At 43.0% G+C, this 13,710-nt stretch overlaps 1 protein-coding gene across 4 annotated transcripts in view; it reads left to right on the forward strand.

The window, feature by feature from the left end:
- Positions 1-13,504, forward strand: part of blvra (biliverdin reductase A) — a 55,092-nt gene extending 41,588 nt beyond the window's left edge. For all 4 annotated transcript variants that reach the window (XM_078538574.1, XM_078538577.1, XM_078538575.1 and 1 more), the window contains 2 exons: positions 5,321-5,492; positions 9,978-13,504. In XM_078538574.1, the coding sequence (XP_078394700.1) occupies positions 5,321-5,492; positions 9,978-10,233 (428 nt within the window). In that variant the 3' untranslated portion in view covers positions 10,234-13,504. The remainder of the gene's footprint in view (positions 1-5,320; positions 5,493-9,977) is intronic.
- The last annotated feature ends 206 nt before the right edge of the window (positions 13,505-13,710 follow it).

The following is a 13,710-nucleotide window of genomic DNA, read 5'->3' on the forward strand; positions in this document are numbered from 1 at the left end:
CGGAGGGAGCGGACAGTCTCTGAGATTCCTGAGTGGATGACCCAGGGATGTCCATCTGCCGCTCCTGCTCCCTTCAAGTGTCTGAGGGCCCCAGCCTGACTCCATGAGGAGAAGAAGCACCTCAGAGGACGTTGAGGTGCCCCATTTCCCCCTCTCATTGCCACTGCAGGAACTCACCCATGGCTACGGAATGGAGTGCATGTCTGTATGCATCTCCACGTTCTGCTAGACCAAGGTCTCCATGGTGTCCGCCATCCTTCCCATGGAGACCTCCATGTGCATGCATGTGGACACCACTTCATCAGAGAGCAGGCGGATGCACTCCTCCGACTCGCATGCAACTCTGCCTAACAGCTATGTGTGATGTTCCTCCGCCTTCTGCTGATTCTCCAGGATGAGTTGGAAGGCCAAATCTAGAGGCTCCTCATCTGACTCGGACCTCACAGAGGTCTCTTGCCCAGCAGTCCTCCGAGTGCCTGGGAGCTCGACTGAACCTGCCTCCTCCTGCTGTGGACATGAGTCCATGCGGTGACCACAGATTCTGAACCCAAGCCTGCTCTAGATCTAGGTCCCATCGAGGGTTGTGTCTCTGCATTGGTGAAGGGTGTGGGTAAGCACTGTGACAGGTCTTCCAGGCTGCTTATTTCCAGCTCTTCAACAGAGTGGGTGTCCTCTTGGTTGAAGGTGAGGACGTGGATGGAGCTGAGGGACTGGGTGGCTGAGCGTGTCGGTCGCTTGGCAGAGCTCCCTGTGAACCAAAGTAGGGATAATTAGTGCATGGCAGCAGAGTCAAAAGCAGGAGAGAGAGCACACACTACGTTGAGAGAGGGATGAAGCGGTGCAGGATCCTCATGTAGGTGTTCGCCGCTGACCTCAGCATCGCCATGGACACGGTCCACGTCCTCACCAGTCGAAACGATGGCATGCTCCTCAGAGCGAATGAGGGGCCTCATGTTGGCCACGCCACTCCTGATCTGGGACCTCTCCTGCCTGTTGTGAGTCAGCTTCTCCTGCATGAAAACAGATGGAGAGTGTGAGCAGGACACATGGCACTGTGTGGAATGTTTGTGTGGTGAGCAGAGCCATGGACAGGATGAGGACGTAAGCTGCAGAGGATATGAGCCTGATGGAGATGTGAGGGTGTGTGTGAGAGTTAGTGGCATTGTCCCTTGAGGTGTGTCGATGTGCGATGGGAGTGTGTCTTGAGAGTAATGAGGCGGTTGACTTACCCTGGCGGAATGGATGAGGGCATCCATCCTCTTCCTGCACTGGATGGCTGACCTCCTCTGTGCTCCAGTGGCGCTTGCCACCACTACCACCACCTTCCAGGCTGGGCTTTGGGTAATTTTGGTGGACCTCCAATGACCAGAGCGGGGGCAGAGGACATCGCTGAGGTCACGACATGGCAGGCAAAACTGAGCCTGCCCACCAGCGATTCGGCCTGTTTCCTGTGAATGCATTATTAATGAGGTGGGATGCACTGGCTAGGGGACGATATGGTGCAAAAACTTCCCATTGCTGCCAGCGGGTAAAACATCTTTTTCACACCCACTACCGCATTTAGCGCAGAATTGTCCCAGATTTGCACAATGTTTCAAGTGTGCAGCAGACTGACGACCTAGATTTTGTCCAAAGTTGATTTCAGTGAACTGCAACATTATCAAAGCCCTGCTTCAAAATGGCAGGAGAAAGTTTGGTAGCAGAAGGAAGAGAACTAAAAGAAGAATCTTCTAATTTACGTTTTAAAAGTATTTTCAAAATTCTAAATGATTTTTGCAAATGTGAAAGTGAGCAATGAAATGTTAAATTGTGTTGAATTACTGGAGGGGGCTGGTTCACTTATTAGGCTAGATGGCTAGCATCTGGTTCAGAATAACTCCAACAGTGCGAGGTAAACTTGCCATCTGCCTCCTCGGCCTGCCCCGGAGAGTGGAAGGCAATGCAAACTGCCACTGACAAAAACTGCCAAGAAAATGGCACAGGATGAAACATCGGCTGACGGTGAGCCAAGGACTTGACTTCAGGCAGAGCACACATTCCATACCATACCATTTTGAAAGGAGTATATTCTTCAATCAAATGCTTAAAACTGCAAAATGTCCCATTTTCTGCTATTTTATAAGTGGCGATATTGAAGAGCACAAGAACAGGATACTTGGTCCATCCTGTGAAATAAATCTCTAATACTCTCTCTCATGAGACAATTTTTGCACCAGTCATTGCAAGTGAAATCAGTCTCTCTGTCTTCAGTCATATGTATGTGACTACAAATAAAGCTTTACTTCATCATTGGAAAGGACTGAATATCCCCCTTCGCATTCACTGTGCTTTGCACGATTCAAATTCAAACTATAAGAAAAGTATTTGCATTCATCAAGCACCTTCCCAGTCCTCAGGATGCCCCAAGGCACTTCACAGCAAGGCCTGATGGCAAGCAGATCTGTTTGGTGGGGTAGATGTTGGCCAAAACATCTCCCCTGATTTTCTTCACATCACATCATGGGATTTCTACATCCACCTGAGCAGACAGACAGGTTCTTGGTTAAACCTTCTCAACTGCAAGATCACACTTCAATACTGCACTCAGCCACTATAAAGCAAGATCATCCAATGGTATTCTGGTTTGTAAATCCTGAATATTGTTAGGTGATGCTTGCTTCACAATCACTTGGTGATAATTTTGACATTTGTGAAACCCTTACCCAAGTTTACACCAATTGTGGAAAAAGTAGCCTTTAAGTATCTTATTCCTGTTGACCCCAGAAGGACCAAATTCTGCCTCTGGGATCAGATACTTCTGCTCTGTAAATTGTCAATTTAGTTATTCAAAAGGGTTCTAATGTGGTCCTTTCATTTGTTAGTCATAATTCTGAGTTAATAGTGTAGTAGCACATTTTTAAAAAATTCATTCACAAGATATGGGTGTCTCTGGCAAGGCCAGCATTTATTGCCCATCGTTATTGCCCTTGAGAAAGTGGTAGTGAACCATAGAACCAAAAAAGTTACGGTGCAGAATGAGACCGTTCAGTCCATCGTGTCTGCGCCAGCCAAAAAATAGAAACTCATTGCTCATTTTTAATCCCACTTTCCAGCATCTGGTCCGTAGCCTTGCAGGTTACAGCTGTTCAGGTCCAGGACCAGTACCTTTTAAATGAGTTGAGTGTTTCAGTCTCAACCATGAATTTAGGCAGTGAATTCCAGAGGCCCACCATCATTTGGGTGAAAAATTTTTCCGCATGACCCCTCTAATCCTTTTACCAATTACCTTAAATCTATGCCCCCTGGAAATTGACCCCTCAGCTAGGGGAAGCAGGCCTTTCCTCCTTGAGCCTGTACAGTCTGAGTGGTGAATGTATGCCACAGTGCTGTTTGATAGAGAGTTTCAGGATTTTGATCCAGTGACAGTGAAGGAACGGTGATATAGTTCCAAGTCAGATACTGTGAGACCTGGAGAAAAATGTACAATTGTTGCTGTTCCCATACATCTGCTGCCTTTATTTTTCTAGGTGGTAGAGATCGCAGGTTGGGCAGATGCTGTCAAAGAAGCCTTAGCAAGTTGCTGCAGTGCTGCCATGGTGCGCCGGTGGCAGAGAGAGTGAATGTTTAAGGTGGTGAAAGCGGTGTCAATCAAGCGGGTTGTTTTGTGCTGGATGGTGTTGAGCTTCTTGAGTGTTGTTTGTGCTGCAGTCATCCAAGCAAGTGGTTTGTGCCTTGTAGATGATGAAAAGGCTTTGAGGAGTCAGGAGATGAGTTGCTTGCTGCAGAATTACCAGCCTTTGACTTTCACTTGTAACCACAGCATTTATGTGACTGGTCCAGTTAAGTTTCTGGTCAATGGTGCTTCCTAAGATGTTGATGATGGGGGCTTCAGTGATGGTAATCCCATTGAAAGTCAAGGCAAGCTGGTTAGACAGTCTCTTGTTGGAGATGGTCATTACCCAGCATTTGTATGGCATGAGTATTACTTATGACTTATCAGCCAAGACTCAATGTTGTTTGGGTCTTGCTACATGCAGTAATTATTATCTGAGGAATTGCGAATGGAACTGAACACTGTGCAATCATCTGCAAACATCTTCACTTCTGACCTTATGTCATCGATGAAGCAGCTGGAAATGGTTGCACCTAGGACATTGCCCTGAGGAACTCCTGCAGCAATGTCCTGGGGTTAAGATGATTGGCCTCCAGCAACCAAAGCCATGTTGCTTTGTGCTAGGGATGTCTCTAACTTGTGGCAAGTTTTCCCCTAATTCCCATTGACATGAATTTTACTTAGGCTCATTATGCCACACTCATGATGTCAAGCACAGTCATGCTCACGTCACATCTGAAATTTAGCTCTTTTATCCATGTTTGGTCAAGGGTGTAATGAGTTCTGGAGCTAAGTGCACCTAGTGAACCTACACTGAGCATCAGTGAGCAACTTATTGCTGAGGAAGTGCCACTTGATAGCATTGTGAACAACACTTTCCATCACTTTGCTAATGATTGAGAGTAGACAGGTGGGGCAGTAAATGGCTGCATTGGATTTGTCCAGCTTTTAGTAGACAAATTATACCTGGACAATTTGTCACATTGTTGAGTAGATGTCAGTGTTGTAGCTGTACTGAAACAGCTTAGCTAGGGGTGTGGTTAATTCTGGAGCACAAGTCTTCAGCACTACAGTTAAGGTACTGTTGGGGCCCGTAGTCTTTGGTATATCCAGTGCGCTCAGCTATTTTTTGATACCACGTGGAGTGAAGTGAATTGACTGATGACTGGCATCTGTGAGGTTAAGGACCTTAGGAGGCCGAGATGGAACATCTGCCTGGCACTTATGGTGAAGATGGTTGCAAACACTTCAACCTCATCTTTTGCACTAGGGTGCTGGCCTCCACCATCATTCAGGAAGGGCATGGACATAGAGCTGCCTCCTCCCATTAGTTGTTTATCTGTTCACCATGATTTATGACTGGATGTGGCAGGACTGCAGAGCTTTGTTCTGATCTAATGGTTGTGAAATTGCTTAACTCAATGTAGCATGTTGCTTCTGCTGTTTCTCAGGCATGCGGTTCTGTTATATTATAGGCAAGTGCTTCTCATCACAAACTTTTGCATTATTGATATCTTCTATGAGTAACGCACACTAGTAGACAGCTGTCAATAGGATCAGCTTTGTATATTGTAGGTAATTTAAGTACATTTGGTAAAAGAGCAAGAGAACTTCAGAACACATCATGAATTTCAAGGAGGAGTTTATCATGACAATGTCTGTACTTGGTATTTATCTTTCTCATATCAGTTTTGTTGTAACGAAGTGTATGTATCTATTATTTTCTAGGTGGACCACTAGATCGACAACGCACTGGATTCCCCGCCTTTAGTGGAGTATCCCGTCTGTCATGGCTTGTGGATCTCTTTGGGGAGCTCACTTTCAAATCTGCTACATTGAAAGAACAACAAAAGCAGCAGTACTGGAAGTTGACAACGCTCTTCCACGCTAAAAATAGCAGGTTAGTGATTCTAATGCTAGCTTGTGACAGCCTTCAGTTCTACTAGTTCTAGACAAGAGATATCAAGATACATTTATAAAGTACAATTGAAACAGTGCCCACTTTCCTGAAGAGAGGGAAGCAAAAGAGGAACTAATAGGCCCGCGTTTTTGGCCCCCAGTGGGGTTGGGATTAGAGACGGGTGGAGTCTAAAAATAGTGCCACCGGCTTGTATCCCGGTTCCCTGGCTCCATTCTGCCTCTGAACAATTATTACAGAGGTGGGATCAGAGTGGGGGAGGGTTGGGGGAGATAGTCAAACGCGGCTTATTAAGAGCTACCTAGGACCTATTAAAGGAGGCTGACTGGGACTTTCCAGTCAGTCTCCAGGTTCCTGCAGGTGACAGAGCCCAGTTTAGGTGTTTGGAGGCAGCCTACCAGTGACAGTCTAGTAGGCCAGCGCTCCAGGCAAGCCTAAAGGCCTTCCACTGCAGCCGCAGGCTGCACACTAGAGGGGTTCCCCACCTCCCCATTCCCCCCTCCCCTTACAGTGGTGGTCTGGGTGCAAGATCCATTTTTTAGTTTAGATTCTAAAAAGTTTGAAAGAAGGTGCCTCCATCTTGAAGAGCACTCTCCCTTACTTACCTTTTATTGCAGCCTGCTGCTTCTTTTCAGCTGGAAGACTTCTGATTGGCCCTCCAGCTTTGAGAGCCCGCCTATAGTCCTTAATTGTACGGTGAGCCAATTAAGTGGACGCCCCCTGAAAATCCCTGTTTTACCTTCCCATTCCCTGAGGGCAGGCTTGGGACCCAGAAATAGTCCTAACATTTGTTTCCCACCTGCGGAGGGAAAATCCTGCCCAGAGTGTCTGTCAGAGTATGTTCTTGTCATACGGTTGCCAAACGTCAGTGGTAGCAATAACAGGGAAACCCATAGCATGGGTCAGAAAGAGGGAGAGAGAATTTTGAAATTAAAATCTAGATTGCTGTGCTGTATCATGGATTGTAATGCTATCCTTTTGCCTTGGAGTCTTGGCTTCAAAGATAGCCAAGAAAACTGGATAAGAATGCTGTCTCGGACTGTGGATAAAAGAAGATTAATGAGGACATTTGCACTAAATCAGATAGTCTCATTCACATACCCAATTGGATTTTTGTAATCTAATTTAACAGAATGTTGAAATACCTTGTCCTTTTCAATATGTGTCACAGGACAATTGCTTCCATACATTTCAGTCTTAGCGGGATTCTCAGTGGAAGGCTCAGAGCAGAGGAACGGTATCTCCTGATATGGAGAAAAGCTAGATTTGGATCAAATTTTGCCAAAACTAAAAGCAGTTATATCATTGTGCTGGGTGGATAATAGAGGCCTACTCTGGAAAGTGGTAGAGGGAGATTTAATCTGCACCTCAACTGTGCTTTTTTCCGGCTTAACTGTTTGTTGTAGATAGCGTAGGCAAAGAGTGAAAAAGTGTTTTATTCTGCAGTACTGACCTCATTCAGTTTGATACTGCAAAATAATCTGGGGTGGGCTCCAAGTGAAGGGGAGAAAACTGTATAGAGGGAACAAAAAGCAAATGGTAAGTCAACTTCCACCATGGGATTTTTAAAAAATTTCAGATGAATAGAGTTATACAGACATTACCCAAATTTCAAGAACATTTGTGTATGCTCTATTAATTCATGACTCCCACACTGAGGGTTAAGGCCCTTGCAACAGCCAAAATTGGGTCAGTTTGAATTTAGCACTCTGAGTTTAAATGGCCCTGTTGAGTTCGAGTTTCCCTCCTGGTGTGAGTCATGCAATGCCCCCTTTCTCATACTGGCAAAAATTGGACCTGTTGGAAATGGGAGCTGGCCTTCTGCATCTGCATCCCACCCACCATTTTCAAAGGTCCGCAGAGTCTTCCCGACTCCACAAAAATCTGGCTGTGATGTTTGTGTTTAACGTTTATGCTTTTCTGTAAAAGAACATTTTAGTTAAAAAGAATTGTTATATAAAACCTGCTAGTAGAGTGTGCTAAGTCCCAGATGTATTGCCCCCTGGTGGAGAATAAGGAATAAAGGAACCTTCTGTCTTTCAAACAGGAAGTTGGAGTTCAGAAGCAGATAGCTATGTGTGTATTTTTAATTGTTAAGAAGTGACAAAACACTTCAAATGGCGACATAGGTGGGATCGTCATTATTAGGGGCTATAGAGGCTTTTGATCCAGCTACTATGGACTTTGTAGTTTATGTCGAGCAAGTGGGACAGTTTTTCATTGTGAATGAGATTGAAGAGGAAAAGCAGGCCTCAGCGTTTCTTACAGTCATCTGAATGAAAAATTTCACTTTACTGAGAAATCTCATTTCTCCTGACAAGCCAGCAAATGAAAGCTTTAAAGAGCTTGTGGACGTTTTGAAAAAGCACTTTGATCCCAGACCAACAGTTATTGCTGAGAGATTCAAGTTTCACTAAAGAGAACAGCATAGGAGTGAGTTAGTCTCCCAGTTCCTGGCTGAGTTGAGAAAATTAGCAGAACATTGTGACCTTAAAGGTTACCTGGAAGAAGCATTGCGTGATCGCTTGGTTTGTGGACTAAGAAAGAATTCAGTGTAGATTGTTAGCGGAGCAAGAGTTGACACTGAAGAAAGCGTTCAAGATTGCGCAAAGCATAGAAATGGCAGAGAAATAAGCTGGAAATTTGAAAGCGCATTCTAAAAATGCCGAAGTTAAAATAGTAAAGTCAGAGTATACTCACTTTCAAACATGTTACTGCTATAATGGAATAGGGCATAATGCATAAGCCTGTAAGTGGAAAACCGCAGATTGTTGCTACTATGGAAAAAAAGGACACATAAAGCGTGCATCTAGATCAAAGGCTGATCACAATAAGGTACTTACACTCACGAGGAGCGCACAGACAAGTCACACTTGAAAATAAACAGGCAGTTTAAATAGATGCTCTACTTGGAAACAAAATACAAAAGTAATGCCAGTCCAGATGAGACAGAAAATGAAACTAACAGCAGAAAATGAAACTAACAGCAACAATGAGGAAGAGCAATTGTATTGCATTCAGTCTGATCTGAAACTAGATGAAGGACTAAAGGTTGGCATTACCTTAAATGGTAAAATGGTTGAAATGGAGGTTGACACTGGAGCATCTGTTTCTATTGCTTCAGAGGAGACATGGGAGAAAATTTTCAAGAAATGCCCATTGCAGAAAACCCTCCTCCAGCTTAGCACCTACACTGGTGAGCCTGTGAATATACTTGGAAAAATGTCTGGTCAAGCTAAAAATGGAGATCAAGTAGCAAGGTTGCCATTCATCGTTGTGAAAGGGAATCATCCATCGCTTATGGGCAGGGACTGACTAAAAGAAATTCGGCTGGACTGGAATGAAATAAATAAAGTGCATTGCAACTCCATGTTGCAGTCCTTGTTAGGCAAGCATACTGATGTCTTCAAAGAAGGTCTTGGAGTTATTAAAGACATTGAAGCCAAACTTGCTGTGAAGGCCTAAGCTTCCTCAAGGTTCTTCAAACCACGTTCAGATCCCTGCTCAATGTGACAGAAAATCGAGCAGGAACTAGAACGACTTGAAAACTTACAGATAATTGAGAAAGTTGATTATGCAGAGTGAGCAGCTCCAATAGTCCCAGTAGTGAAGGATGCCGGGTCTATCAGAATATGTGGTAACTATAAAATCACCATTAATCCTTTCCTGGAAGAGCATCAGTACCCGCTACTGAAAATTGAGGACCTGTTCACTATGGAAGTGAATTATTCATAAAGCTTGACTTATCACAAGCATTTTTGCAAGTGCAGCTAAGTGAAGATTCCAGGAAGTATACAACCATCAGCACACACTGAGGTCTATATCAATACAAATGACTACCATTTGGAATTGCATCATCACCGGCCTTATTCCAGTAGGCCATGGGCAAAATACTGCAGCGCCTCCCTGGTGTAATCTGCTTCCAAGATGACATGCTCATCACCGGGAAAAACCTCCCAACTCATTTAGAGAATCTAGGCAGGGTCCTGCGTAGACTGGAAATGGATTGAGATTGAGTCATGAAAGTGAGCAGTATCTGACTCACAAGTTCAGTGCTAGAGTCAATATGCCAACCCATTCATTAAAGATCTCTTCCCCCACCCCACCCAGGAAATTCCTTACATTACAATTGTGTTTAGCTTTATTTTAAGCATAAAAGTTATATAACTAATCTAATATACTTTGTCAGTAGCATTTCAATGGTGATGGAAATATTATTCAAAATTATTTGTTTAGATACATCTATTTCCTAGTGGCTTTAGTTATGACATTTGTTAGCACTTTTCTAGTGATAGAATCCTGTCAAAAATAATGGAGGTTGGGATTCATATTGAGTGAATGACAACTGATGCAAGACATCAAGTTGTAACAGGATTAACAGTTCTGTCGTTTTATCAAGGAGTTGTGTAATATGAAACATCAATTTACAATATCTAATTAAGTGTCTACTCTTTATTAATTGTTTAGACCCTTGATCTGGATTGAAGAAAGAGGACCAGGGTTGAAACGCAAAAAACGTATCAATTTCCAGTTCAAATCGGACACTTTGGATCATATTCCAGAAGTGCCTAATAGTCATGTTGGACTATTCATGCAAGACCTCAATCTGTTTGCCCAAAAGCTAGCAGGACAAACACTCACCGAGCCCTCTGAAAAGAATCGCATCTTGCACTGCCTGGGTCTGGCTGATGAGATAAGAGCTTTCTGTGAACAGATTCCATAAAATTAACACAATAATTAAACTTTCTTTTCCTTCTGCAAATAAAATTAGTGTTTTGTTGGTTTGCTGGATTGCCCTTAGGGATTAATATGTATTGCTGAAAAAAGAGACATGTTGTCAAAGTTTTTCATCTTGCTTTCAACAGGACAGAATTCACCAGAATACCAATTGTAAAGAGAACACCAATTTATACTGTATGAGAAGAAAGTGCTGACTCATTGGCACGTGGACTATGATTGGTAGAGGCATTGTCATGGAGAATGCACCAGGAAGCAATTAACTGCCAAGCTTTTGTTTAAATTCAAACCAGGCAGGTCAACTCTGACTGGTCAAAGCATTAAAGCCTTGTAAACTCACTTAAGCAGAAGCAGTTTGGCAACACAATTAATGACACCGCCAAATATGTAGTAAATCTCACTGACCATGTACTTTTTGAAAGCAAGGAGTTTTTTCCTGCACATGGCTTCAACTTTGGTGTGCTTTCATCCCACATCAAATGGGAAGAGATATCTGCTGAGTTTGAACTCCTCTACTCCCAGCTATCCCACTACAAACCAGTATCCAGTGAAGATGCTGAATCCTTGCAAGCACACCTAGCTGATCTAGCACATGTATATTCCAAGATTCCAAACAATGGCTGATTTTCATATGCAACGCGAATGCATGGTAACGCTGTGAGGCCTCAAGACCGACCCAGGCAGACATATCTTTAAACACAACAAAGGGACTGGAATGGTCATCCTTAACAAGTGTGACTAGATCAACAAAATTCACACTATTCCTAAGGACGGGCCCAAATTCATATCCGTTGGACCTGCCACTAAGCATGACCAGACAGCCGTGCTTAAAAGCAAGTTACAAAAATGCTTTTTGGACTTGTGCAAGAGTAATGAGCTGCTGAGTGATATATATGATAGGATTCGTCCTCATGGCTCACTGCGTCTGTGTATGTATGGGCTGCCCAAGACACACAAAAGTGACGTCCCTTTACGCCCTATATTATCTTTGACCGGTTCTGTACAGCCTGAATTGGCCAAATGGTTGGGTGAGTTGCTACAACCAGTTCTGAGCAAGTTTTCCACATACACAGTGAAGGATTCCTTCACCTTCCTGTATGAAGACCATACAGGACTTACATATCGATAGCAATGCCATGTCCATGTGCTTGTTTGACATTGCTAGCCTATTCACCTATGTACTATTCAAGGAAGCCTTAGACATTTGCATCACATCACTATATCATGGTGATCTAAATGCACTGCCATTGTCTGCATCTGTATTTATTGAACTTATGAATTCAGCAATTCATGCAGTTGAATTCAGTTTTAACGGTACCATTTTTGCCCAAATAGATGCTATTGTCATGGGATCCCCTCTAGGCCCAGCTGTTGCAAACATCTTTGTGGGTTTCCACAAGAACTGTGTCTTTGATGGAATGACACCCAACCTCCGACCCCTTGCATATTTCCAATATATAGATGATATGTTTGCTATATTCGAATCTGCAGTTGCATGTAAGAATTTCCTTGCACATCTTTATGGGCTCCATGCTGCGCTCAAATTCACCTTTGAAATGGAGCAGTCAAATGAGCTCCCTTTCCTCCTCGTGCCAGTTGAGAAATCTGCCAACGAGTTCTCTACTACTGTCTACCGCCTTATTGACAACCTTGTAAATAGGGTCTGAGCCATTTGCTCATCTTGCAAGCGTGATGCTGAAATAGGGCACATCAAAATCATCCTGCAGGATAATGGCTACCCTGATCAGATCATTGCTCGCTGTGTATTGCACAAACTTAAGAATTGGCCTAAGGCCGCCACTTTTGGTACTGAAAAGTCCCCAGTTTATCTCAGATTATGCTGGAAGGGTAATGTATCTCAAAAATTTCTGCAACAGGTGAAGCTAGCCGTTTCACGCTTGTACTATGTGGTAGCAACATGAGTCATATTCTCCACTAACAGGATGTTGCCAAAAAGATGTTCTGTGGTATATGAATTTCAGTACCAGTGTGATGCCAGTTATGTAGGCCATACTTCCCAATGATTGGCGGATCGTATCAAACAGCCCGTCCCTTTGGCTGTTCACAACAGGCAAAATACTGGCCGTGCCCAACCAGTCCATGCTTGCAAACTCAAAACATAATGTCCAACATTAGATGTGGTCCCATGATTGGACAACATTTGCTAAACAATCCTGATTGTGCTAAGAAACACACAAATTCAATTTAAGATTATCAGTTGGGCTCACAGTGTAGCTCACTTACACATGTTAGAAGCTACATATGTGCACACACAGGGCCCTGTCCATTGCAGACAGAAGGAGCATGTCCATGTATTGCACCTTTTTCAAGTAAACAAAATCTTAGAGGACAGCCATTCCGTGGTTCATTCCCCAAGGCGATGCTTTGACCAGGAGTCAATCTGCCTGGTTTGAAATTAAACAACAGCTTGACAGTTAACTGCTTCCTGGCACATTATCCATGGCAATGCCTTTACCAATCATAGTCCACTTGCGAACCAATCAGCACTCTCTTCTCATGCAGTATATTTTGCTGATCCCTTTTCAATTGGTATTCTTGTGAATTCTGTCCTGATGTGTGCAAGACAAAAAGCTTCAGCAGCATGTCTCTTTTAACAATACTCAACTTTTGTACTACAAAATGATTCATATATTTGCCTGGTTTTTATAAATTCTGATTAATATAGTTGCCTGTTTCAGACCATTTCACCACTTACATTAATGATGGAAAGTAATATATATACTGGTCTTAAGAGGTATATACAGGTCAAAAAGCAGTCAGGACATCTCTGACTGATTTCACTGGATGATGCTTTTTATTTTCCTAACTTATGTTGTAAATTGTTGTAACTTGAGATGAATGGATGTAGATTTACTTTCTATTAAGTACACAACTTTTGTATTAAGCAATAACTGGGGAAAGAGTTACAAGAGGTCAAATTGCATAAATATTCTTTCTAATTAGTAAGACTCTAAACTTAAACTTGTGTGTTGATATTATTTGGTTCTTTCCATAGAAATATACAGTTATTAGTCAGGCTTATCACTGTACACTTATGTGGCCTTGCAAGCAATGGAGAATGCATGCTGGGAGATTAACATTTGAAAATTTAATTTTTATTTAATGAAAAAGAATATTCCTTCCCCAAATGTTTGTTGGATCCATAGACTCTATGGTAATGTTAAAAATACATATTGACTCAGGTTTCAAAACACTATGATGTAGCAAAATTTTAATAAAATTCTATGTGCTCCTCATCTTAATTTGCCCTCCCAACCATTTTGATTAATATAGTCCTGAGGTAGCAACATCCTTGATATTGTGTTGTTTCCCTTGCTCCAACACAGTTGTTTGATTCTTTAGTCAGGGTGTGACCATGTTCGGGAGAAAAAGTTACCACACTTTAAAAAGTAATTCATTGGCTGTAATGTGCTTTGGCATGCTCTGAGGATGTGAAAGACAC

Source organism: Cetorhinus maximus, chromosome 3, assembly GCF_964194155.1.
Source record: "Cetorhinus maximus chromosome 3, sCetMax3.hap1.1, whole genome shotgun sequence".
NCBI lineage: Eukaryota > Metazoa > Chordata > Chondrichthyes > Lamniformes > Cetorhinidae > Cetorhinus > Cetorhinus maximus.